The sequence below is a fragment of the Suricata suricatta genome, chromosome 1 (assembly GCF_006229205.1).
Source record: "Suricata suricatta isolate VVHF042 chromosome 1, meerkat_22Aug2017_6uvM2_HiC, whole genome shotgun sequence".
NCBI lineage: Eukaryota > Metazoa > Chordata > Mammalia > Carnivora > Herpestidae > Suricata > Suricata suricatta.
This window is the reverse complement of record NC_043700.1, coordinates 193,107,935-193,133,752: the sequence shown is the minus strand read 5'-3', so window position 1 is coordinate 193,133,752 and position 25,818 is coordinate 193,107,935. Positions and strand designations below refer to the sequence as shown.

At 60.4% G+C, this 25,818-nt stretch overlaps 2 protein-coding genes and 1 non-coding gene across 3 annotated transcripts in view; 2 read left to right on the top strand and 1 right to left on the bottom strand.

Moving 5' to 3' along the window:
* The window catches only part of NSD2 (nuclear receptor binding SET domain protein 2), a 49,023-nt gene extending 35,798 nt beyond the window's left edge, over nt 1–13,225 (top strand). The window contains exons 15-23 of the mRNA XM_029952622.1: nt 44–200; nt 326–531; nt 1,870–1,973; nt 2,703–2,972; nt 3,717–3,833; nt 10,906–11,047; nt 11,172–11,278; nt 11,981–12,185; nt 12,954–13,225. Coding sequence (XP_029808482.1) covers nt 44–200; nt 326–531; nt 1,870–1,973; nt 2,703–2,972; nt 3,717–3,833; nt 10,906–11,047; nt 11,172–11,278; nt 11,981–12,185; nt 12,954–13,225 — 1,580 coding nt within the window. The remainder of the gene's footprint in view (nt 1–43; nt 201–325; nt 532–1,869; nt 1,974–2,702; nt 2,973–3,716; nt 3,834–10,905; nt 11,048–11,171; nt 11,279–11,980; nt 12,186–12,953) is intronic.
* On the top strand, nt 10,675–10,797 carry LOC115303745. Its single transcript, XR_003914223.1, has one exon.
* Nucleotides 13,226–17,136: 3,911 nt separating the features above from the next.
* The window catches only part of NELFA (negative elongation factor complex member A), a 25,543-nt gene continuing 16,861 nt past the window's right edge, over nt 17,137–25,818 (bottom strand). The window contains exons 2-11 of the mRNA XM_029949523.1: nt 24,231–24,402; nt 22,882–23,043; nt 21,749–21,838; nt 20,327–20,457; nt 20,158–20,227; nt 19,726–19,814; nt 19,059–19,170; nt 18,092–18,369; nt 17,898–17,997; nt 17,137–17,816 (exon numbers count right to left, since the gene is read on the bottom strand). Coding sequence (XP_029805383.1) covers nt 17,632–17,816; nt 17,898–17,997; nt 18,092–18,369; nt 19,059–19,170; nt 19,726–19,814; nt 20,158–20,227; nt 20,327–20,457; nt 21,749–21,838; nt 22,882–23,043; nt 24,231–24,402 — 1,389 coding nt within the window. The 3' untranslated portion in view covers nt 17,137–17,631. The remainder of the gene's footprint in view (nt 17,817–17,897; nt 17,998–18,091; nt 18,370–19,058; nt 19,171–19,725; nt 19,815–20,157; nt 20,228–20,326; nt 20,458–21,748; nt 21,839–22,881; nt 23,044–24,230; nt 24,403–25,818) is intronic.

Sequence of the window (25,818 nt, the reverse complement as noted above, 5' to 3'; positions counted from 1 at the left end):
AGGCCGCGCCGCCCTGAGCCGCTCGCCCTGCCCTCCGCCGCAGGGGGAAGCCTGCTGTGCTGCGAGTCCTGCCCGGCGGCCTTCCACCCCGACTGCCTGAGCATCGAGATGCCGGACGGCAGCTGGTTCTGCAGCGAGTGCCGCGCGGGGAAGCGGCTGCGCTTCCAGGACGTCGTCTGGGTCAAGCTGGGGAACTACAGGTGCGAGGCCCCCCGCCGCCGCCCCCGCTCACGTGTCTCTTTTCGCTTTGCAGGGCTGAAAGCACGGAACGGCTGTCGCTCTTGTCTGAAGAGTCTGTGAACCCTGTTTTTAATATTTATAATAGATGGTGGCCGGCAGAAGTTTGCCATCCCAAAAATGTCCCCCCAAATATTCAGAGAATGAAGCACGAGATTGGAGAATTCCCTGTGTTTTTCTTTGGGTCTAAAGATTATTACTGGACGCATCAGGCACGAGTGTTCCCGTACGTGGAGGGGGACCGGGGCAGCCGCCACCAGGGGCTCAGAGGGATCGGAAGAGTCTTCAAAAACGGTATGGACGCCTCCAGGCCGAGGCACGCGCGCTCCGGGTGCTCGTGCTGCTCGTGCTGCTCGTGCGGCCCGTGTTGTTGGGGGTGTGGTTTCTGTAGAAAACAGCGGACGAGCCGCTCCAGCCGTCCGTTCATGAGAAAACCGTAGGTCTGCGGCCTGACTCGGTGGAGCAGGTATAGAAGGCGCTGCCGAGTGACGTTTACAGCGTTGGTTTGCGATTAATTTCACTCATGTGCATTAGAAGCTGTTTCATTTTTACTCTTTAATTTTTGTAACTTTATTTGTTTTGAAAGAGTGAGGGGGGGGGGCAGAGAGGCAGACAACCCCAGGCAGGCTCCGCAGAGCCCGACGCGGGGCTCGGTCCCACGACTCTGAGATGGTGGCCGGAGCGGAGAGCAGGAGTCAGTCTCTTAGCCGACTGAGCCGCGGGCGCCCCGCAGTGGGAGTGACCTTTACAAGCGATTTCAGTCCTGGGCTACAGAAGCCTCTTCTGTCTCGCCTGCTCTGCAAGATGGAAACGTGGAGAGATCTTTGCTGCCATCTAGACCGGGTGCCCAGGAAGGGCCCAGGGGGCAGGTAGACCGGTGCCCGTCCTGACTCCACAGCCAGGGTGACCGTTGGGATGGCTGACTGCACGAGGTGCCGTTTCCTCGGGGCCAAGACTGAGTGGGACGGAAGGGAGACTTGGTGTGCGCCCGGCTTGTCCTAGTCCAGGGAGGGTGAGCCCCTCGTGGCTGGTGGCACGTGGGGGGCTGGGCAAGCTGCGTGGACAGGTGGACGTCTCTGCTCTTGTGGGGCCTCACGCACACCTGGCAGCAAAGGTCTGATGAGAAAACGTTTCAAAACTCGCAGCAAAATGACAGACATGTTGAAACTAGATTGGAGTCCGCTGGGGGGGGTGAAGTCAGGATTCCCCCACCTCCTGATTTGAGTCCTGTGGGTCAGGGCGGCCCCGGCACACAGGGCACCCTCACCCTCACTTGAGCCCAGGGCTCTGTCGTCACCGGAGCACGTGTCCTCCCGGAGGACTCCAGGTCCCTGCGGACAGTGGGGAGCCGAAGCGCCGCCCACCCTGGGCCTTCTGGGGCGGGGGGGGCAAAACAGTACCGCCCAGGGCTCCTCAGCTGGGTGCTCTCTGAGCACCTTGGGTGGAAAATCCTGGCGGCATGTAAAGCGCCCGCCCTGGACAGAGCGCTCACCCCGCGCTCTCCTGGAGCCTGGTAACCGCACACAGCGTCCGATGGGGGCCCGCGCCGGCTGCTGGGACGCGGAGTCTGTAGGTGGAGGGATGACTTTGCCCAAACCTCCTACTCACGCTGGTGTTTCGTGGACTTTTTAGCACTGCAGGAAGCTGAAGCTCGTTTTCGAGAAATCAAGCTGCAGAGGGAGGCTCGGGAGACGCAGGAGAGCGAGCGCAAGCCCCCGCCGTACAAGCACATCAAGGTGACTGGGGGGCGGGGCGGGCTGCGGGGACTGCGGGGGGGGGGGGGGGTCAGCGGGTTGTGGCCCCACGTGGGTCACAGGCGGGAGAAAGGTGCAGGGCTGCGGGGGCGGAGCACGCCGTCACTGGGGACGAATGGATGAGAGGTGGCCAGCCCGGGCCTGTCGGCCGGAGCCCTGGGGGCAAGGCGGTGGTCCCACCTCAGAGGGTGTGGACACCGAGGAAGGACCGTGGGGGCCACCGTGCTGCCTCCGGCTCACGGTGAGAGGGAGAGGGCCAGGGCGCTTGGTGAGCCAGTGTCCCCACGTCCTGTCCCCGGGGCCTGGCGGTGTCCCCTGGCCTGCGCGCGTGAGGGAGGCGTTCTCTGGGGTTAGTGGTTTCTCAGGGATGAGTCTGCGGAAACGGAGCTGCTGCGTCAAAGAGCTTGGGGCCCAGGGCTCCCGAGGCGGGTTTCCAGGTCGCGCTTCCGAGTCGTGCAGCCCCGGCCCCGCAGCGGGGAGGGCCTGTCTTCGGCCGAGTGTCCCCTGGAGTGACGGGTCCGCCTCAGCCTCCCCGTGCCTCTCGCTGTGCCTTGGCCGCTGGGCTGCTCTCATTCTGTCCTCACGACCCGCGAGGTCGCGAGGGCAGAGCCCTGCGCCGTGCTCCCCGCGGCCTGGCTGGACGAGCAGGAGCGGAGGGCCGAGGCCGGGGCACCTGCTCTCCGCCCGACGTGCCCCCCGTGTCCCCGGCAGGTGAACAAGCCGTACGGGAAAGTGCAGATCCACACGGCGGACATCTCCGAGATCCCTAAGTGCAACTGCAAGCCCACGGACGAGAGCCCCTGCGGCTCCGACTCGGAGTGCCTGAACCGCATGCTGATGTTCGAGTGCCACCCGCAGGTGTGCCCCGCGGGCGGGCGCTGCCAGAACCAGCACTTCACCAAGCGCCAGTACCCCGAGACCAAGGTCGTCAAGACTGCCGGCAAGGGGTGGGGCCTGGTCGCCAAGCGGGACATCAGGAAGGTGTGTGCCGAGCCCCTCGCTTGCTCCTAGAGGCCGCGGCTCAGCGGGCGGCTCCGGCTTGGACTCGCGCTCCCGCTGGACAGGGGTCGTTGTGAGGCCTGCGCTGCCGTAGCCAGTGTCGTAAAAGGTTACGTGACGGCCGTCTAGCGAAGTCACGCGCAGGTCCTTGATGGCGTGCCCGCGCTGGGCATTTGGGTGGTTGCTCTGTGGCCTGAAGGAGCATGGAGGAGCCCTGCCCGGGACGGGGGGCCAGTCCCCCCCGGGGCCGCGTGGGGCCAGGCCGTGGTCCAGGCTGCGCGTCTCGGGCTGAGCAGCCAGGTGCGCTGGTGGATTCGTGAGGCCGGGCGTTGGGGGGCGGGGGCGGCCTCAGACCCCCGGGGGCCGTCCTGGGTGAGGGCGGCTGCTGAGGCATGCGGCCCCTGCCGTCCAGTCCCGCTGCCTGCCCCGGCGTCAGGGTCTCCAGACTCTGGCCGTGTAGACTCTGCACGGAAGGCGAGCCGAGGCGGCCAGCTGTGCAGAGGCAGTGAGGGGTGCGCCGCCGGGGTGCCCAGAGGCGGTTCCTGCCCAAAGCGAGAGTTAGGCTGTGGATTTGGGAAGGACCCTCGGGTGAGCCGTTCCCTGACAGCCTGTGTACGAGTCGTTTGGCTAGACTGGGGCCCACGGGGGCTTGGGAAGACTCGCGCCGGACGGGCTCCTGCGCTCGGAGCCTGTGGCGTCTCACGGCCCCGCTCTTCCGCCTTCCAGGGCGAGTTTGTGAACGAGTATGTGGGCGAGCTGATCGACGAGGAGGAGTGCATGGCGAGGATCAAACACGCGCACGAGAACGACATCACGCACTTCTACATGCTCACCATAGACAAGGTAGCGGCGCCGGGCCTCCGCGTGCTGCCCGCCGCCCAGGTGTCCTGAGGGGCACGGGGGCTTCCAGCAGCCGCCCGAAGGCCTGTTTGCGTGAAGGCTTCCGGCTGGCGTGTGCAGAAAGCACCAAACGGTCGGACTAAGGGTCAGTAAAAAGCGGAGGAAAGCGCAGAGTAGGAGAGTCGCACGTTTTCGGCTGCATGGCTCAGGTGTGCGGTCTGGAGTGTACGTCAGCTCGAGGGACCGTGTCCTCGGAGGGGGGAGGGGCAGCCTGGCTCGTGTGCCGGTGGGGATGCACGGGGGAAGGCGCATCCGGGACGTTCGGGGGCTGGTCTGGCCCCAGGGTCGGCCTCCTTGGTGCCCGAGTGCTGCATGAGGGGAAGGCGACACCACGCTCGTGCCCGCTGCCCGTCCTTAACCCCACATCTAGCAGGAACACGTGGCCACTTGGGAGAATGGTTGGAAATGAGGTAGAAAATGATCACACACCTAACAATACGAGTGACTCGGGGAAGACAGACGCACGCCATGAGGCCTGCGGGGCAGCTGTGGGGATTAGGACGGTCCCAGGGACCTCGCAGGGGCGTCCCCAGGGAGGCCTGGGGGCCCCCACGAGGAGGTGAGGGGCACGCCACAGTCCGTGTGCACTTCCTGCCGAGACCCTAAACCTTGGGGTTGGGGAGCCGGATGGCATGTCCTGGAGACCGTGCTCTGGGGGCTCCGGGGCCTGGGGCTGACCGTGTCCGTGCTCCTCGTGAGGAGCGTGTGGACGTGTCGGGGGTTTGAGTGTCCCAGGAGCTCACTTGCAGAGGCTGAGGGGAAGGAGCGCGTGTGTGAGCACGTATGCATGTGGAGGTGTGCACGTCTGTGTGACGCGTGACCGGTGATGAGGAGAAAGCAGATGTGGGAAAGCGTCAGTAGTCAGTGTGTCTGAGCGAAGGTGTGCTGGTGTCCGCTGTAGTATTGTTTCTCTTCCTGTAAATTAAAAAAAAGTTCGCATAAAGGAATCCGTTAGGAAGGCGAGGGTCCTGCACTACGGGGGGCGGGGCAGGGCTCCTCCCTGGGCCCCGGGGCGGGGCGGGGGGGCCTTCTGTGGGACGCAGGCTGGCAGACCCCCACGGCTGGCAAACAGGGATCCCATGGTAGAGCATGAGCGGAAAACAAGAATGCCAGCTGCGGGGGCGGCAGGACTGACGGCCCGCCTGCCTGTGCGGGTGGCGGCTGAGGGGCCGAGAGCCGGCCCCGCGGAAGCAGGGTCCGCACCTGCAGCTCCCTGGGAGTCGCCCCTCGTGTGGGGGCTGCTGCCAAGGCCCGCTCAGAGGCCTGGGCGGGGTGGGCGGGGGGCGCAGCTGGAGCAGAGGCACCGCGTAGGGCCCTCAGGGCTGTGGTCGTCGGGCAGGGGCCCTTAAACGTGGCCCGGGGGAGCAGGTTCATGCCGCCCTTGCTGCCCCTCTCTTTATGGCGGCAGTGGTGACGGAGCTTATCTTACTCCAAGTTTACCACTTAAAACACGTCTTACCATGTTTTGGAGTCTGAATGAACGTAAATACTTGTATGTTGTAAGAAATGCCAGGTTGATCATTTAACACACAACTTGGTCCCTGAAATTACTGAACCCTAAGAGTCTCATGCTCTACTGACTGAGCTAGCCGGGCGCCCTTATTGAACCCTAAGAGTTCACTTAGGGTCCCTGGCTGAAGAGAAGATAAAGCCAGTGACACCCGAGAGACACTGAAACAATTCACACGTCACGTCCTTGCTGTAGCTATAAAAACAGCACACGCCCCGCGTAAGCGCTCACAGAGCACTGTGGGCAAGACCGCCGTGAGCAGGCCTTCACAAAGTGTTCGCTCTCGGTGAGAACCGGAACCATCTCTGACAGCAACTAGCGAGCGCGTTAGAAACGGCTAAAACCATTAAAGGAGGTGTGGCGGCCACGCCGCAAACCAAGAGCTGACACACAGTCACCGAGCTGAGCCGGGAAGGTGGCCAAGGACACGCGAGGCGGCCACAGGGCAAATGGCTGCAGCGGAAGCCGGGACCAGAGAGGCTGTTGACTGCAGCACAGGAAAAGGAGAAAATGAAAGCTTTGTCAGAAAGGCCAAGAGACACAGAAGGTAGAAACGTTCAGTACATGCCCCAGAAGGGAAGACAAGAGAACAGGGGGAAAGGTCATGTGGAAAACAGATTTTCTGGAATCAGATGGAAACTGACCGAGTTTTGAACAGGATAACTAAAAACAAACATACCTAGAGATGCTGTTAAACATCCGGACGTAGCGAAGACAGGCGGCAGAGGTGGCAAAGCCTGAAAGCAGCAGAGAGAAGAGCAGGTCGGACTCCTACACATGTGACAGCGGCCAGAAGACACAGCACAGGGTGGCGGGCGGCAGCTCCCGACCCACAGTTGAGCGGCATCGAGAGCTTCAGACGTGGCCTGCGAGACGCAAGCGGGTGTGGTGTGCAGGCAAGTCCACAGTGGGCACCTGTGCGGGCCTGGCCGCCTGGCGCTGTGCCGAACCGTGCTGGTGACTGCTGGGCAGGAGGAGCTGTGCTATTGGGGGCAGGGCACGCAGACAGTCCCAGAGGGGTCAGAAGTGGTGGCATGAAGCCACTGTGAGCTGCTTGTTTTGTGTGGATGCAGGGGTAAGAGCTCATTAACTTTATGATTCAGCAAAACGTACACGCTAAAACCACACTGGAAATAGCTAAATGAATGGAAACGGAAGGTGTAATTTCCAGGGCGTTGATGAGTGGCAAGGGGCATAAAGAAAAGTAAACAGTGAGGTAGGAGGTAGGTGAAAATAAAAAGGAGGGTAATTAGAAAGCATAGATTTAGCTCTGTCGGTTGTGTGTCCGACTTACGATTTCAGCTCAGGTCATGATCCCAGAGTCATGGGTTCAAGCCCTACATTGGGCTCCACGATGAGTGTGGAGCCTGCTTGGGATTCTCTCTCTCTTTCTCTTCTTCTGCCCTCTCCTCTGTTCTCTCTCTCTAAAAAAACAAAACAAAAACCATGGATGAGACACAAAAATACATTTATGGCAATAATCACAATAAATGTAAATGGTTTAATTTATAAGACTAAGGTTTAGATCAGCTAAAATACAGGAATCCAAATTGAAACTCTGTGACTTACGTAATAAGAATGAACCAGAGGGGCGCCTGGCTGGCTCAGTCTGTGGAGCATGGGTGACTCTTGATCTTGGGGTCATGAGTTCAAGCCCCATGTTGGGTGGGGAGATTACTTTAAAAAAATTAACCAACAAAAAAAAGAAGAAAGCTTATAAGTGTGCTATAAAATTAAAACCTTGGTAAAGGCTCGTCCAGAGAAAGCTGCTGTTGGTACGTTCACATCTGATAAAGCAGACTTTGAAGGGTGGCCTTGGCAGGGCCCCTCTCTCCTCCGAACTGGGTGCAGATGAGGGGCTGGCAGAGACCCAGGAGCTCGATGCATATCTAACAGCTTGGGGAGATCTTAAAAGGTCAGTAAAGAAAATATGAGACCAGAGCAGACCCACGGTGCAGCCACCCGAAGCCCTAGGCATGAAAATAAAAACTCTAAATATGGAACTGTGGTAGGAGGGTGGCTGACCACTCCCAAAGCAATAGCAACAGAAAATACACGGAGTACATCTGCAGGGGAACTGGGGACAGACAGACCCACCAGCCCGCAAGTGCCTCTGTCAGAACAGAGGAGGAGCCTGTCTGCAGGTGTGCCCACTGTCAGCAGCACTGAGTCTTGGAAGCAGGCACTGGAGACGGGAGGCTGGGGCTCCTGGGAACGAGGGTGACAGGTCTTGGGAAGGACCATCTTCCAAGAGTGATGAAGGGAATGTGCCCAAGACCCAGCACACAGCACGCACTCCCTGAGTGCCGCTGTGGCAGACGCCCCTGTGGTGGAGAGAAGCCGCGGGGCTTTGTTACCACAGAGCACTGGACTCTGGAGTGTGAGGAGTCGGGGTGGCCGGACAGCAGACAGGGCTGAGGCGGGAACGCAGGGGCTCTGGACGGAACAGAAGGAGCCGGGAGTCTCCCAGGCGAAGCTTCAGCCGCAGGGAGCACGCAGGAGCGCAGCGGCAGACGCGGGACAGACCCTGGGATTGAGCGAATGTGGCGTGGGCCAAGCAGTCTGTGTGTGACTGCAGGCGCTCTGGACACCAGGTGGAGGCAAAGACGGCCCCATGTTTCCGAGAAATCCACCCAGAATGGCAAGCACAGTGAATATTATGTTAAAATGATTGGGTGTGACAAAGCCCTGTGGTAACTAGACCAAGGCCCTGAATCGCTCACCAGGGAAGGGAAGGAGGCCGGCCTGGGGCCTGAGCACAGAGCGTCAGCTCCCACGCGGCGTGCAGGGGGAGAGGCGGCCAGGGACGTGGTGTCCGCCGAGCAGTCCGTCAGGGGCTTGAACGAGGGACGCAGAGCCAGGCTGTGTAGGAGCCGAGTGTGCTTGGGGTATCGTTCCCGACAGGAGTGGAGGGACAGGGAAGGGCAGCCCAGGCCACCTCTGATGGGAGCTGGTAACGCCAGGGGTCACCGAGGCCATGGAGGGGGACCTGCGGGCGCCACACCGGCTGGAAATGCCAGGCTCTTTGTAAAGGGTGGTCTGGAGGACAGAGCCTCCAACAAGGAAACTTGTAACGGAGGCGCACTGCTGCACAGCGGAAGGCTTAAGAGGCCTGCGCACAAACAACAGGCTGGTAGGTTAGGCTTGTGCCCGGCATACTGTCCTGTCTGTAAAAAGGGAACGGAATTAACTCACCTATTTAAAGATTCCCAAATTGGTCCATAAAGTGAACTTGCTTCTCTGCTGTATGTGAGGAACAAAGATTCTGAAAGGCCGGACATCAGGTTGTGTGCGGGGTGGTGGCAGGTGGCTCTTGGCAGATAAGGTAGGACTCCGGCTCCACCCTGTCTGGGGCTCCAGGGAGCAAGCCCGGTGCCACGTCCCTCATGGGACGACAGTGAGGGAGGCCAGGGAAGCCGGTCTGTGGTGCGTGTGCCTCCTGGACAGAGGGAGGGGCCCCGGACAGACAAACTGTCTGAAAGAACAACACAGTTAATGAGGGAACTGAAGTCAACACACAACTTTAGCAGTAAACAGTGCACCTAAGAAGTCACGCTACACACACACGCACACGCACACGCACACGCGGTGCCCTGTACTTTCCAAAGACACACCCCTGCCTACCTCCCCCCCCCCCCCAGTGCAGATCCCAGGCTGGTCCAGTGATGGGGCAGAAGGACTGGGCTTGGGGTCCATGGGGGGGTGTGGGCGCTGCCCCACCCCCACCCCGCCCCGGGAGCACGGGGGCCCTCCACGGCCCAGGACTGACTGACCGGAGGAAGGCACACCCATGGTCACTTTCAAGGCTGAGGAAGCCTGTGAGGCCGTGTAAGCCGGCTCGCTCTCGATGAAAACTTGGAAACCAAAGAAGGAAGTTTCTTTCGGTTTGGTGAAGCCATGAACCTGAGCCCCAGACCTGGGGCCTGACACGGCTCCGGCCGCTGCTCCCAATCCTGGATGCGGACGAGGGGGCAGCTCACGGAGGCCGGGCGCACGGGCGTCCCCCCCCCCCCCGCACACACAGGGACACTCCAGGGACACCTGAGAGGGTATGAATGAACGAGACATGGCTGTTTCTGGTCAAGAGGAAATGTCGTGATGTGCGTCTTCCCAAACGTAAGGTGGCGGTGAGGGCGAAGTCCGCAGGACCACCGGACCGCACGGCACTGACGCGCGCGCCTCGGCGTGCCCGTGAGCGGTGTGGCTCCGTCCCAGCGGCAGGTGCCGGGGCAGTGGTGCCCCTCACCGCGCTCACAGGAGTAGGTCTTGCAGACGCGGTGAGGAGCCAGGAAACGCGGGAGGCCCCTTGTGTAACTTAGAGAAGGCTGTGCGAGGCTGGCCACAGGCCCGAACACACAAAGTGAAGGATGAACAAAAACAGTTGAGAAAACTGGGCAGTTTTGAGTGAGAAAAGGTGCTAACTATGAAGTGAAAAACCACAGGCTGGCCTGGGAAAGATCTGACACACGGTTAGCCAAGGGTCCAGTATCCGATATATATGTGCACGTGTGTATGAATACACACACACGTCCTCACGGAGAGGGAGCGGGAGCTGCAGGGCGGCAGGTCGCCCGCGGTGCAGACGCGCAAGCGCAGGGATGCCCTCGGCCCTCCCCCGGGAAGCGTTCGAGGAAGGTGCGGGAACACTGACCGGGAGGCTAAAGGGCCCTTGCACGGTGGGGAAGGACACACTGCGGAGCACGCCCGCTCCGGTCGCGTTTCCGTACTGAACACCCGGCGTGGGTGTAGATGAAGTGTGTTTGCACGTTTGTCCACCCCACTCACACACATTGCACAAACCCGTGACCACAGTGCCTCCGTGTGCGCCTCCCTCATGCATCTCTTACCTCGACACCCGCTCCCTCGAGGGGCAGAGACCTCCAGGCTGCGCCATCCCCGTTGCTGGGCGGTGGCCGAGTGCACACGGGCGCTTAGTTGCAGGCATGGCCCCAGGGCAGGACCCCTTGTGGCTTTCGCCAGTGCCAGACGGCTTTACTCCAGACCATCCCTGCCCTCGCCGGGGGCTGCCAGGTTCTGTTGTCCTTCTCGTCGGCGTTCTTCCAGTGCGTAGGGACAAGGGCACGCTCCCCAGGGCTCGAGCGTCCGGTGGGTCCTCGGGAACCTGCGCCCGTTTGGGAACCGGGCTCCTATTGTTTATGTCCGTTAATGTGAGTCTCTGGTGGCCGGTGGTGGTGACCTTCCTGTCCCTCCTGGCTTGCCTATCACCTGCTGGCTGGTGTTGGGGAGCGCCAGCTGGCCACCCCGTCCTCACCAGCACTCATTGGGGCTTGGTCCTCGCCACGTGGTGCTGACCTGCCCTCAGAGTGAGAGAAATGGGACTGGTTTGGGGGTGTCCTGTCCAAGTGGACACAGGAGACCACGGTTTCCAGCACAACACTGCCGGCCAGCCGGTGGGCCGGTGAAAGTTCCCTTTCAAAACGGGCATGATGGCTAAGGGCTGCCCTGTGTCTAAATGCTACTTGAAACCTGAGTTGTACCTTACAGGACCGGATAATTGATGCCGGCCCCAAAGGAAACTACTCCCGATTCATGAACCACAGCTGCCAGCCCAACTGTGAGACCCTCAAGTGGACGGTGAACGGGGACACCCGTGTGGGCCTGTTTGCCGTGTGCGACATCCCTGCAGGTATGACGCCCCGCCCCCGCCGACACCGTGAGGCCAAGGCCGGTCTTGGGGAGGTGGGCGAGCGGCCATGACATCGGTGTGGACCTGATGGAAGTGTTTCCGGTGGCGTTCTCTTCTCCCCTAGGGACAGAGCTGACCTTTAACTACAACCTCGACTGTTTGGGTAACGAGAAGACAGTCTGTCGGTGTGGGGCCTCCAACTGCAGCGGGTTCCTCGGGGACAGACCAAAGGTAGAGTCACAGAGGCGGGAAGGATGAACACGTCCGCCCCTTCTTCCAGGCTCCCATGGCTCTCGCGGCCGAACGTCGGCGCGTCACTGCCATCTCTGGCTTGACCTTCGTGGCGCCGCCTCCGTCTCTGCGTCGCTGCCTCCTCGGGAGGATGCCCGTCATTCTGGGTTAAGGGCCTGCCCTGCCCCAGTGGCACCTCATCCTGATGTATCACACCCCCATCAACACCATTTCCAAGCAACAGCCTGTCCTGAGATTCCGGGCAGGTCATGAATTTGGGGCCCACGTGCCTGCCTGGGCCCCGAACACTGGGGTCGCAGGCACCTGGCCCAGAACAGGATGTCTGCGGGATCTGCCTCTTCAGCCAAGACAGTGATTTTGCTTCTCTCACCCACAGCGCGGTTCTTACTGGAAAGAGTCAGGGGTGCATGCCATGGGGGTGGGGGCCACTCTCGAGCCCGGGGGGTCCCCTTGCCACATCTGGGCAGCCCCTGAGAGCTGCTCCTGCGGAGGCTTTCGGCGAAGCTGGTCTTCCCTGCTGCGCCCCGCGCTCCTCCACAGAGCAGGATCGGCGTGCGCCGCCTCCCCGCCCAAGCGTCTCCCCAGTCCTCGGAGACGCGCACACCCGCCGCCTAGTTTCTTTTGTGGCCGCTTCGGTCCACACGTGTCTTGTAAGCACCCTGCGTTTATTTGTCTCCTTAGGCCTCAACATCCCTTTCTTCAGAGGAAAAGGGCAAAAAGACCAAGAAAAGAACAAGGAGGCGGAGAACGAGAGGTGAAGCGAAGAAGGAGTCGGAGGACGAGTGTTTCCGCTGCGGGGACGGCGGCCAGCTGGTGCTGTGTGACCGCAGGTCCTGCACCAAGGCCTACCACCTGTCGTGCCTGCGCCTGCGCAAGCGGCCCTTCGGTGGGTGAGCGGGCCCTGGTGGCGGCTCTCCTCTCCTGGCCCCAGATGCGCTGGTGACTTGGGTTTCGAGGCCCGGCCTGGGGAGGCCCGCGCATGGAGTCGGGGTCTGCGGCGGGCACGGTCGTGAAGCCCCTCGGACCGGCGTAGTGGGGCTCGGGTGAAGGCCCCTCGCGTGCACCCTGGGCCAGGGCCGGGGCGCTGGGGGAGGTCACCTGCGGGAGCAGAGCTCTGCCCAGCCATGGGTGTCGCAGGGAGGGACCCCCAGAGCCGGCCCGGGCCGCGTGGGGCCTGGAGGGGGACACGGGGTGGGCTCGGCCTCATTCTCCCAGCCTTATTTTGGAGAGATCACAGGCATCGGTGTGAAGTGGTAACTACAGTCTCAGAAGTAAAACAGACCCTTACCCAAACCAAAAGCTGTACAAAGAGAAGTCAAACATGTTTGATTATAATACGGAAAAGACTATGTGCAAAAGATTGCAAAGCGAGGCTTTCCAGGCAGCAAGAGGGGAAACTGTCCGGGTGAGGGGGTGGCAACCCTAACAAGCGGTTACGAATCACGGCCCGAAAGATCAAGTCCCCGGTAGAAGCCCGGTCCGGGCCACAGCGAGGTCTGCAGCTGGGGTGGCCGCGGGCCGCGGGGAGTGCCAGTGGGACGCAGGGCCTCCGCGCGACGGCGGGGGCGGTGTCCGGTCTGCGCCCGTCTCACCGGGCAGCTGGTTTCCGGGCCGATGCCCCCATCACTTCAGCGGACGCTCCGTTTTGTTGCAGGGAAGTGGGAATGTCCATGGCATCACTGTGACGTGTGTGGCCGACCTTCCACGTCGTTTTGCCACTTCTGCCCCAATTCGTTCTGCAAGGAGCACCAGGACGGGGCGGTCCTCGGCGCCACGCGCGACGGGCGGCCGTGCTGCTGCGAGCATGACCTGGGGGCCGCGTCGGCTCGGAGCGCCCAGACTGCGAAACCCTTTCCGGAGCCCAGCAAGTCCAAGGGCAAGAGGAAGAAGAGAAGGTGCTGGCGGAGGGTCACGGAAGGCAAATAGCGCCTGGTGGCGGCTCGGCCAGATCCAAGGGGAGAGGGCCACGGGGTGGGGGCGGGGGGGGGGGGACTGTCCCAGAGGACCCAGCTCGAAGCCACCTAGGCCTCCTGGGAGGGAGCGCCTGTCCACCACTGAGCCATCCTCGGCAGCGCCCGCTGCGTCTGCACTGATGACCCGACTGAGCCGTGCGGTTCGGAAGGTTCCAGGACAAACAAGCCTTACTACACAGCATTACAGCTACACTTGAATTTCTGAGAATGTCAAGGTTCCCTCCCATTCTATTTTCGTAGGTTAAAGTTATAATTGAAAGTTGGCGTATGAAATGTTGTCATCTCACCTGAAGCCTAGAGTAGCGTTTTTCTAGAGGATCACGATTATGTCTTTCGTCTTAACGCCGTCGCCTGGCCTGCTCACCTGTCTTCATCACTCAGGAGAGACCAGGGTGGGGCCTGGGCAAGCTCTCAGACCCTGGATTCCTTGGAAACCATCATCTTGATCATTATTTTGCTCTTATGAAACAGCTGTATGATTTTTTTGTACTAATGTGAAATTTCCTCACAAAGCTCCTTCTCCGTGCTAGTGAGGAGCGGCCCCCAGGGCGGCGGCACTGATAGCGTTGTAAGCTGCCCGCAGTTTTTTTCTGCCGTGGGTTTGGACTGAATGGCGCCGCCATGCTGGCCTTCAAGCGTGGGCCCCGCAGGGCGGCCTCGCCGGCCCAGGCCAGGTCTGGTGCGTGTCACCTGGGCCGTCTTCTGAACGCACTAGGTTCTTACCAACATTCTGGGGAAGACTTTGTATATTTTTTTCATTTGACTTTTCTTTACCATTTTCTGGCTTTTATTCTCAATATATTTTTGCTAAACCTGTTTCACAAATTACCACCGACTGAAATGTGTATTTACTGATGCGGCCCTGAGTCCTCCCAGGGAGAGGAGCCAGCTTGATGGGGGTGCGGCCCTGCGGTGAGTTCGTGTGAAGCGCTGAGTTTGGAGAAGCGGTTCTGGGGGTGGGGGGGTGCCGCAGCCAGCACAGGGCCCTGCCAGGTGCCCCCCACCCTGGGGACCCAGAGCGCCAGGAAGACGTGCTTTTCCGAAAACCGTTCTTTGGGGTCTGAGGAGAGACCCAGAGTTTAGGACCACTGCGCACCTGGTGGCTACCGCCCCATCACCCCTGGGGGTCTGGTGTGGAAAACGGGAGTTGCGCTGGCTGCACGCACCCAGCCAGGACGCCACCAAGAAGGGCTCATGCTGGGGCCCGAGGCGCTGCCTGCAGGGTCCAGCCTGGGGCTTCCCTGTGAGATGCCACTAACCTGTCCTCCTTTCGAGGCCCGGCTGCACCTCAGGAGAAGCTCCTAGGAGCCACCAAGGTCTCCTCTCTTTGGAAGTTTCTCTTGACCCTGGGGAGTCCGGAGCACTGAGGGCAGGGGTCCTGGACTCCAGGCAGCCGAGTGTGCCCTGTGAGGCCCGCAGTCTCCATGCTCAAAAGTGGGGGGAAGGGAGTACTCAGCAATAGATGCTTGTTTCTGGTTCGTTCTTCTTAAGACAACCGAAGAACATCCGTTCTGCAGAGAGACACGCACGGCCCTTGTTGAGAACTCAGGAGGCGGTGTTTCTCTTCCATCATCGCTTCTGCCTCGTGCAACTGCAGGACACTGGGACCCAGACCCCCACCCCCACCCCGTGCACTGCTGCTCCGTGGCTTGGTGACGTGCGCTCCTGGGGGTGGCGGGCTCTGCTGGGCTCTGACCACAAGGAAGAGTGGCTTCAGGTGTGAGGCTCCATGGGGCCCACGGGGGGGGCCCCCCGCTCACGACGAGCAAGGTCTTACCGACCGTGGGCATCCCTCTGCCCTCTTCCTACCATGATCCTGGAGGAAGGAGCCGTCCTCAGCCATGAAGGACAGGAGAGCTTGGTCATCAGTGGACCCTTCCTGTGTGTGGCTTAGGTGTCTTCTGGAAGTGCACTTGCTCAGTGAGACCCCGGGGGCTGTGGGGTATTTCAGTGCAGAACTCCTTTCTCTCAAGTCGTCCTAAGAAAATACTGGATTGGTTTATGGATTTATGCTCCTTATTCCCCAAAAAACCTGAAACGTGGCTCCCACGCCCTCATGCTCTGGCTCAGAGCCTGAGGGAGGGCCCAGGCCTTCGGCCCCACTCTTCACAGCCTGGCCCGGGGCCCTGGGTTCGCGCCCCCCCCCCCCCCCCCCCCCCCCCCCCCCCCCCCCCCCCCCCCCCCCCCCCGCCCGCTTCTACTCTCCCTCCAGCTGAGGGACTTCCGTAGAAGCCAGACCATCAAACTGGCTTTGCAGTGCACTTTGGGGAGCAGATTAACTTATTTTTGTATTTGACAGTAGTAAAACCTTGTGATTTTTGAGTCACTTTGATATTTTCGAATTCTATGATCTTTCTGAAGGAAATACTGGAAAAATTATTTTAAATACGGTTACCCTCTTTCCAAAAACCTAAACCTAAAGAGCAAGTAACACTAACTTTTGAAAATCTTCAGAAAACTGGTTTACGAATCCGAGGACAAGGTTGTGGCGCAGCGGCAGAGTTCAAAGGGCCTTCCTGCCAGGACTTTGCTCTGAATCTGAGGGAGACCTCGTTTTGGGGGGCGGGGGGGGGGATTTGATTTTTCTGAACATGAGCTTCTGTCCGTTGTCACAAATGTGAAGCAGACACAAAACAAAAGCTTCCCCAACATCTCTGGATCCCTCGGCATCAGGAACGGCCAGCACCATGCCAGTGGCCTGCGAGGTCGCGCCCACTTGTGCCAGCACCGGCCTCTGGGGACTTGGGTGCCTCGCACACTGCACAGGGCCGCGTCTGCTCGGGCAGTCAGGAAGTACGACCACTGTGGGGACTCGAGTGGCACGCAGGTGACCCCATTTGCCCTGTCCTGTAAGGAGCTGTGTGGACACCCACCCCTTGCCTCCCGGGCCTCACACGCACTCAGGGCTGCGCTTCTGATGCCTTTGAAATTCTTATTTTGACATAAAAACCAGAGTGTGTATAGTGCCCATCTTCCAGAACTACCTTATTTCCAGGAACTAAAGATAAGCCTGTTTTGAGGAAAGTTAACGCAAATGACTGCTGCCAAATTCTCGATATCCTCTGAGCGGCATAGTGTTGGATGTTAGTCACTAGAGGGAGTGCTGTCACGGGCGTCCTGGTGTCCAGCGTACCCTGTTGAGATGTGAAATGCCCTGTCAGAAATTAAATATGAATTTAAATGTGCCTATTGGTGTCTCAGCTTCATATAGAATGAAGTCGGGCTCCTCAATAGGAACACGGTGCTACCGCCGGCTTTGCTAGACTTAAAAACTTGAAATTCCTTTGGGGGGTGGGGGGGGGGAATAGAATGAATTGTAGCCTCGGGAACTGCCAGTCAGGGGAGAATAGCATTTAAAGTGGGAAGCTGTGTTTGGAAAACTGTATGTGAGTATTTTTGTATTAAAAACTTTTTAAAGGCTTTTTTTCTTAAACTTATTTTCTGTGGGACTGCGTTGTGAAGTTTTGGGCTTTTCCCCGCTCATCTAGTTACTCTGGTCTGTCGTTCGAGGCCGCCGGCACAGCCCGCCTGCCCGCCCTGCAGCAGGGCTCCGTCCCCACTTGCTGTGGAGGCTGACGTGGCCTCTCCAGGGAGTGCAAATGCCACAAACAGTAAGTGTAGCTCTCTGTTCTGAAAAAAAAATGTTTTTTAACACTTTGACGAGCAAATCCCCGTCTAAGGTGACATGATCAGGAGCTGCCAACGCTTCTGAGAGGGCACTTGGCTCCAGGTTCTCCGTCTTCCCTGAGCCTCGGACCCTGGCTCCCCTGCGTCAGGAGTGACTGTCTGCCCGCCACCACCCACCCCGAGGGGCCGCGCCCTGGAGCAGAGAGCACGGGCTGGCCCGAAACACCGCTCCAGGGCTTTCTTTAGAAAAGCTAGACTTTAATTACTCAGTTTTACAATGAAAACAGGTACCAGAAGACCGGTCTCAATGCTCACAACCGTACAAAAGACAAATACAAAAGCTGCAGGCAGCGACCGCGGCCCCGTGTCTCCGCCCTGGGGTCTCGGCGTCCCGTCCTCACCCTGTTTTCCACCACGCTGGGCATCGCTTTGGTCTCCTCAACCTCCTGGGGCAGGGAGAGCATCACACTAGCAAGGAAAAGCCCTCCTTCGTGGTCAGTAGAATTTAAGAAAGAATAGATAAAAGTCTAATAAGCAGAGCCGTCACTAAAATTAGGAAGTTATAACTTTTTTGGCTAACTCGAACATTCAAAAATGTAGTACTGAATCCAAAAATGTATCTCAAATCACACAAAAGGTAACCCATATTAAAATTTAAAAAACAAGTCCAGAACACCCCCAAGAAATGACCGTAAAGCTGTCGTGGGCCGGGGCCCAGGTGGCGAGTGGCCCCTAGGACACGTTGGCCATGGGCTTGTACTTCTTGAATCGCGTCCACTGGCCTGTGGCGTAGTTCATCTCGAACACGGTGTCCACCAGCATGGTCGTGCTGCCCTGGCCGTCTGATTTGGGCAGGTCCTCTGTGTGCTCGCTGAGCTTGATCTGGATCACGTCACCCTGCTCCTGGCACGGGTTCTCTGTGGAGGAAGGGGCTGCTGGGCGGGGCACTGGGGAGCCCAGCCCCCTACCCCCACCCGGTGCCGGCCATGCACACCCACCTCGGGAGCCGGCCATGAAGCCCAGGATGAGGGCCTTCTCTGGCCGCGTGACTTTGTTGGCCGTCTTGAACATCTCCTGCGCGGCAAACATCTGCTCTCTCTGCAAGTATGGACAGGGGTGTGGGTACCTGGGCAATGCGGGCACCGCCACAGCCCCTGCCTGGGAGCCCTCAGCCTGCCCAGGGCACGCCTACCGTGAGGGACAGGTTCTTCTTAGGCTGCTGCTGGGCAGAGGGCTGGGTCTGCGGGGCCGCCATGGCCACCGGAGGCGTCTGGGCAGCCGGGGTGACGGCAGGGGGCGTGGTGGGTGTCAGAGGAGAGGCGGGCGTCGAAGGCGTGGACGTGGCAGGGCTCGGGCCGCTGTTGTACATGGGTGCCCTCTGCTTGAACTGGGCTGGCAGCGCTGGGCTCGGGGCGCTGGGCTCCTCGGGTGGCCGGGGGGCCTGCAGGCCAGCCTCCCGGGAAGGCGGTGCTGTAAGCAGAGTGCGGCTTGGCTAAGGGTGGGAGGCAGAGACCCTCCCCTGACCTTGACCTTGCCCGGGCACCACCGCCCCTAGATCCAGGCCACAGATTCTGCCCCGCCTCCCAGGCCCTGACTGCCCGAAGCGGTCCTCCCTCCGTTGGCTCCGTGTCCCTAGTGGGAGGCTGTCTAGCCAAAGCTGGGCCTGGCTGCAGGTACGAGGGCCCCACCTCGGAGCGGGAAGTCACAGGCCTGGCCCTCTCCGCCCCCGCCCCCACAAGCCCTGGTAAGACAGGAAAGCAGCCTCCTCCAACCCCACAGGCTGCTGCCCCATGGCTCTCTTTGGCCACTTCGGCTCCCGGCAGGCAAAGCCAAGCCCAGTGAAGCCAGAGTCTCAGAGTCAAGTCCACGTTTTGGTCAGGAATTCTGGGACTGTGAGGGGATCCCTGGACCCTGGTTTGCTGTCAGCTGGGCAAGCCCCTCCCCAAGCCCTGGCCCCAGTGGGCCCCACGAAGGGGCCTCCAGAAAGGGCAGAGCAGGAGAAGACTCTTGGTCTGCACCAGCACAGAAGTCCTGCCGCTCAGGGCAGCGCCCCGTGAGCTCATCTGGGGAGGAGCCGCTCCCCCCTCGGCAGCTGGCGCTCCCAGGTGGGTGCTGCTGAGGGGTCCGGAGAAGGCCGAGCCGGGTGCCCGGCTGCTTACCCGGCGGGGTCTCGGAACTGGGGGTGTAGGACGGGGCCGGGACCACGCTGGGGGTGGCAGGCAAGTAGCTCGTGGAGGGCAGTGCAGGCTCGCTGTTCAAGGATCCGAGTTTCTGGAACAGAGTTTATTGGGATCCCTCCCAGAAGAGGCCCAGGCTCCTCTTCCCCCGGACTCTGGGCTGTGCCGGCTCCCCAGTGAGCCTCACTCTGGTTCTCCACCCCCATGGGAGGCGCCCCCAGCAGCAGGCAGGATGATGGGCGTGGCTCTTGGCCCAGTCTCTGCAGAGGCGCAGGGGGCTTCCTAAAGCAGCCAGCCCGGAGGAGAGAGAACCCTGCTCGGCAACAGGAAGCAAAGCAGGCTGTCATCCGGGACCCGGCCCGGCCCACGAGGCCTCTGTCCAGCCCCTGCCTGGGGCCCCGTCCCCACGAGCTGCGCTTGCCACTGACCTCCGCCACGGGCAGGTCCCCGCCAAGGAGGGGACACCGAGGCCCAGTGGTGACAGACTGGCCCCGGAGCCCCCCAGAGAGCACACGTGGGGCACACGCGCACTCAACCCTAGTGAGATGCCTCTTGCACCTGCATCCACATGCGTGCTCCCCGAGGGCGAGCTCAGGGAGAGGGGGAGATGGGCGGCTGTGCAGGCACCCCTGCAGCGCCGCAGCCCCACCTGTGTGGACACCAGGCCGGCCGCGTAATCTGGGGTGGCGTTCTCCACGACGGTCTCCTCCTTAGCCGGCTTCTCCACCACTTCCGCATCTGCTGACAAGGCAGAGTCCTCGCCCCTGCCCCCGACGGCGCGCACCCTGCGAGCAGGCCCAGGGGGCCCCCGGGGCGCAGTCCTGACCCGCCCCACCGAGCGGGCGCCTCAGTCTCCAGGCGCAGAACAAAGTAAGCTCCTTTCGGGAAGTCCCGCCCCGAGTTACAGACGGATCCCCAGTTACGGACTGATCCTCAAGACACAAAAGCCACCTATGGGCAACTTCCAGGAAAGACGCTGGTCAGGGAGCACTGCAACCTGGGCCCACCCGGATCCCTGACCCCCTGGCTCCCCGACCCAGCCCCTCCGGCCCAGACCCTGCAGGGAGCCCCATGTGCATACCCAGCGTCTTCCTCCTCCTCTTTGCCTCTCGGCCGGCACCCACCATGTCCAGCTCAGAAATGTCGAGCAGCTGCCGAGACAGACAGAAGCCCACCCTCACCCGTGGTGTGAGGGAGGATGGGGGCGGGGGGTCCCGTAAGGCCGCAGAAGCCAGAGGGGAAGTGCCTACCTTCACTCCCCTCTCCTTCCGCAGGGGGGTCCTTGAAGGTGGGATGGGGGTCCGGTTCCCGGCGGGGCTGAAGACACTGGGGGTGGTGGGGCTTCGGAAGGGCGCCTGCTTCGGGATGCCTTTGAGCGGGGCTGCAGAGAGGTCGGGACTTGGGGGACTGGCCTGGCCTGCCGCTCCCACGCTTCCCTCTGAGGCGCGAGGCCACTACACCAGCCCAGTGACACCCCTGCAAGCCCGTCAGGTGCAATCCAGTTCCCATGGACCAGCTGTCTCTGCGAGGGTGGGTGGAGGTGACATCACCACCACACCTGCGACGCAGGTGACCTCTCTTGGTGGCCGAGCCTTCAGGGGTCAAGTCCAAGGGTGAGGCCATAGGAAGCAATGACATCACAGCCAATATGATAGTTTTGCCAAAAATACGAATGAAAACAAGCACGTCCGCAGCCGCCCCCCCCCACCTCACACAGCACGCTTCTGACAGCGCGGACACGCCCCTGCCAGCGCCTCTGCGAACAGACCGTGAAAGGCTAGATACCCCCACACTGAGGCCAGAATCACCCTTCCTCCCTCCTCGAGTCTGGTCCCAAGTCTGTCAAAAAGAAGTCACTTGACGCACAGGGACCTTTCCTGTGAGCAGGGCCTGGCCCTGTCCCTGGCCATCGGGCGCCGCCCCATCCTCGCCCCCGGGGCCCATCTCCTCACTTGGCCCCGGGCACACGTGGCCTCTTGGCAGCACTGCCCCCCGCCCCCCCCACGGCGCCAGGGCCTGGAGGCGAGAGAAGCTTGCTCCGCTGAGGCGGGCGGGCCTCTGGACGGGGCCCCACGAGGCTCCCCTGTTGGCTCCAGAAGGTGTGGCCTCTGTCTTCAGGTGCCACCCCCCCCACACCTTCCCTGCTGCCTGCTCAGCCCTGGGCCCTGCCCTTCGCCCTCTGCCTCGTTTGTCCACTGCCTTCTGGAGGCGCGCTCCAGGGCCACCTGCTCTCTGCTCCTAGTGTCGCACAGCTGTCTCCAGCCCTGAGGGAGGGAAGGTGCGGCCTAGAAGCACCAGCCGCCCAGGGCATCTCACTGTCCCGAGTGAGTCCCGGAGCTCCGGGATGGGGGTGGCGCCCCCGCCCTCCCCCAGCCCTGGTGCCCACTACAGCGGGGAATGAACGCCAGCATCAAGTTCTGGTCTTGCTCCTCTTAGCATGCCCACGCGCTCCCTTCCAGGTCTTTCTGTAAGTAAAAAACCTGAACTAACCCTGAGGGCTCCCGATGCCACGTGCTCCTTTCACCAACACACCTGCAGGCACCTTCGGGGCTGCCTGGACTCAACGTTTAAATGGCTATGTGGCCTTGCCAACCCCGAAAACCAGTGTCTTCGAAGTCAAGCCCCAACCCCGACCCGGAGGCAGGGGTCCCGCACGGCGAGCACGGCCTTACTTGTGGTGTCCATCTTCCGGAGCAGCCCCCGGCCCTTGGCGTGGAAGGGCACGCCCGCGCTCCGCTTCAACTGCTGGGCCGTCTCGGTGGCTGTAAGAGGGGTGTGCGTGTCAGCAGTGTGTCCTGCAGTCCTGTGCGTGGTGCTCGCGAAACGTGACTCGCTAGGAAGCAGGCGCTGTAAGTATTCTCCCTCTCGCACACACGCACGCACGCACGCACGCACGCACGCACGCGGAGGGCTCTCTCTTCATAAAGACGCAACTGTACGTTCCCGGAGCAGCCTGGAAGGGGCAGAAGCGCACTCCGGAGGGGCCCAAGAGGGGGGCCGCAGGGAGGCCTCGTGGGCACCCTGTGTGACGCCTCAAGCTGGGCAGCCCCGAGGGGAGGGTCCTCGTGGCGGGCATCAGGCAAAGTGTGACAGTTCTCCTCACAGATGCGGAAGTATGAGGAAGGAAACGAGGTTTTCCTGAGCCGGCTTGAGGGGCACCAGAGAAGGGGAGGCGGATGGCAGGGCCGGAGGCCTGTCTCCAGCACTGAGCTCTGCCATGGGGCGGGGGGGGGGGCAGCTCCGTGCGGCCACAGTGCAGCACCGGACCCAGGACGCTGTCTGCTCTGAACTAAGAGCCACAACAGCTGGTGTTTGCAATTGGGGCATTTATGCATGTCGCTGATGCCAGTTCCGCAGCCATTCAAAACAGAAGTTTACTGGAATATGTTTTGCAATTTGGTTGAAAGACTTCCCTTCCTTGGTTTTTTCCTACCAAGTATCTTCACACCCATTTCATATGTGCCTGAGAAAACAGTACAGAAAACGCTCAAACATCTTTAAGGTGAGCTGCAGGTCATCTGCCAACTCCAGAAAAAGGCCGTTCCGGGAGCTTTCCCGAGGCCGCCCGTCACTGCCCACATGACCACCTGTAGACCTCACTTTTGTTACAAGGCTACAGACACTTTAACCTGGAAACGCGGAAGTTTCTAGGGCAGATTTTAGAACAGTTTAGTGTAGCAGTAAATGAATTTCTAAAAATCCTTCTGTACACCTTGGTCTCAAAAAGACAGTTTAGGGCCACAGATCGGAAGGGAAAGCTACAGACCGAGGCAGAAGCGCGGCCTGCGGGGCGGCGGGCACTCACATTTCTGCAGGAGCTCCGCCCTCAGCGTGGCGCTCTTCGGCTTCCGTTTTAACTGGAAATGTTTCACCGGGGGCGCGAGGGGTCCGGCGAGGGCCGCCAGGGCGTTCTTATTCAAGTACCGGCACTCGAGCGGCAGCATGGCCGCCGCCTCACACTCGTTCACTGCTCGTTCGAGAACCAACATGATGTGTTAGGAGCAGTGTGCCCCCACCCAGGCCCCCGTCTCCACCGCTGATGTGAAAACACAGTCCAAATGCAGTTTCCTATTCACGGCTGTGGATCTGCCGTTCTGATCCCTCAAAGATGGACTCCACAGTGTCTCCACCCCACCAGTCTCCTGCCAGTCAAGGCCACCAATGTAGCTGGTGGTCAAGTGGGTGGCCACCCACCAGGATGGAGTCCCACCCCGGCACTGCCGTAGGCCCCGCAGGTGTACACCAACACAACTATTTTTGGAGATGGTTGTAAGCATGCCCAGGCATCAGAAACCCCGGACACCCTAAGCAATAGGAAAGGCGGGCCTGTGGTCGCCATGGGCTTCTCTCCTGCAGTCGGCCCCTGCCAGGGGTCTCTCCCGGCTACTACTGGATCCTGGCCCTCAGAAGCAGCACCAGGGTGGCTATCTGGCTCTGTCTGCCCCCCAGAAGTCAGAGCTCAGGAAAAACCCTCGAGGAAGGAGCTCAAACCCACCCCCATTTTTTCCTGCCCTCACCCCCACTGCAGGATCAGGCCCCGCAGGGGCCAAGAAGCCCACCCACGGCCAAAGACAAAGCAGGCCCTTCCCACCTAAGAGGCAGACAGACCTCACCCGGACCCTTGTCAAGCTAACCACCTGGACAGAGATGTCTTAGGTCTGCTTCCCGATGCTCCTAAGAGTGTGTGTGGAGCGGGGGGTCGGCCCTGCCACCGGCCCTGTGGCAGCATGGGCTACATCTGTAAGGGGCACCAGCCAAAGGGATATGGGAGGAACAGGCCTCCTCATCTGTGTTTTCTCTGACCATTTGTGAGGATTTGCTAAATAATTTTTAGTTCAAGCTCTAAATAACTCAACCGGTGATACTTTAAACATACAGTTCTGAACATCTACTCTGCCACAGAATTTTCTAGACTTTGGAGATGCAACCTGAATGGGCAGAACCCGGAGCTGAGCAGCGAGGAGCAGCATGCGTGGCCTGTTACAAACTCGCTATTCCGAGACTGGCCAGAATCTGGGCAGCAGCTGGGGGGGGCGTGTCACGGGAGGAAAATGCGCATAGAGAACATTTCCAGAACCGCGCAGCACACACTGCAACACTGGAGACACCAAGCCCAGGCCTCCCTCCCCCCACGTAAAACACACACACAAATACCCTTTTCTCTCAGTTCCCCCAGAATATCTTGAACGCTGGGATTCTGCTCCTCAAGGTCAAGATTAAGTGAGCCAGTGTCGGGAAAGGACTTCAGGATGTCAGCTACCATGAGAACCCAGGGGTCCGAGTCCAGGGTGGCCAGCTGGATAATCTCCGCCAGGGCGCCCTTCATCTGCAGAGAAAGGAGACACAGTGTCCTGAGCCTGGGGGAGGCGGGGGGCAGCAGCTGCGCAGCCCCTCCTGGAAGCCCCGCCCACTGCTCTGACAGGCATCGGCGCCCAACTGGGGACCACAGCCCAGGCAGGCGCAGGCTCGAGGATCCGCACGCCTCGGTTCTCAAGCGGACAGCAGCCCCCTTTCCTCACCACCAAAGCTCTGCAGGGAAGCGTCCACCCTCCACGCCTGCCCCCTCCGCACGGGAACCTGGGCTCCCCTTCCTCGGTGCCCCCTGCCCCAGGGCCATCCCAGCCTCTGCCAGGTGGCGATGCCACTCGCACCGAGTGCCCCCGACCCTGCCCTGTTGCCCCCCCCACCACGCAGCCTCTCCCCATAGATGAGGACCTTCAGGAAGGAGAGGTGAGCCCACAGTGCTCACGGGGGGGGGGGGGGGGAGTGAGCACCAATGCAGGAATCAAAGCAGAGGGCCAGGGAAGGGGGAGAAGGCAGGACCCCCGGCCCATAGCACCTGCTGCACAACCAGCGCTCGCCCCACACTCACCCTGCCCTGTCACTTGGTCTTTCTGTCCCTAAGACATGTGATTCCTCACTCGCGGCCCCGCGGGGCAGCACCTGCCCTTCTCTGTCTGCCCCACCTTGGAGTCAGAGCTCAGGGAAAACCCTCGAGGAAGGAGCTCAAACCCACCCCCATTTTTCCTGCCCTCACCCCCACTGCAGGACCAGGCCCCGCAGGGGCCAAGAAGCCCACCTGCGGCCAAAGACAAAGCAGGCCCTTCCCACCTAAGAGGCAGACAGACCTCACCTGGACCCTTGTCAAGCTAACCACAGGACAGAGACGTCTTGGGTCTGCTTCCCGTGCTCCCGAGAGTGTGTGTGGTGGGGGGGGTCGGCCCCACAGCTGCCCCCGTCCCCACCCACCGAAGAGGTACCCACGTGCGAGGTCAAAGCCTCAGGCTGGGCCCCTTGCCCTGCCGGCCACACACAGGGTCAGCTGCTAGCAGACGAGCTCTAAAAGGCCATCTCTTGAAATATGCAGAAATATGTCCTTTGATGGTAAAAATGGTAAACCTTGAAACCAACATTATACTATACATTCACTAACTAGAATTTAAATAAATATTTAAAAGGAAAAAACCCAGCAAACATTTATTTTTTAACATTTGTCGTAGGGAGTGTCCACATCACCGCCTTCCCCTACTCTAGCTGACATAAAAGCTCTGTTCTGCATTAAAAACAAAAAGGCACAAAATAAAAAATTAAACAATTTTTTAGTTTTTTAAAAAATTTATTAAAAAAAATTTTTTATGTCTTTTATTTATTTTTGAGAGACAGAGAGAGACAGCGTGAGCAGGGGAGTGTCAGAGAGAGAGAGGGAGACACAGAATCGGAAGCAGGCTCCAGGCTCTGAGCT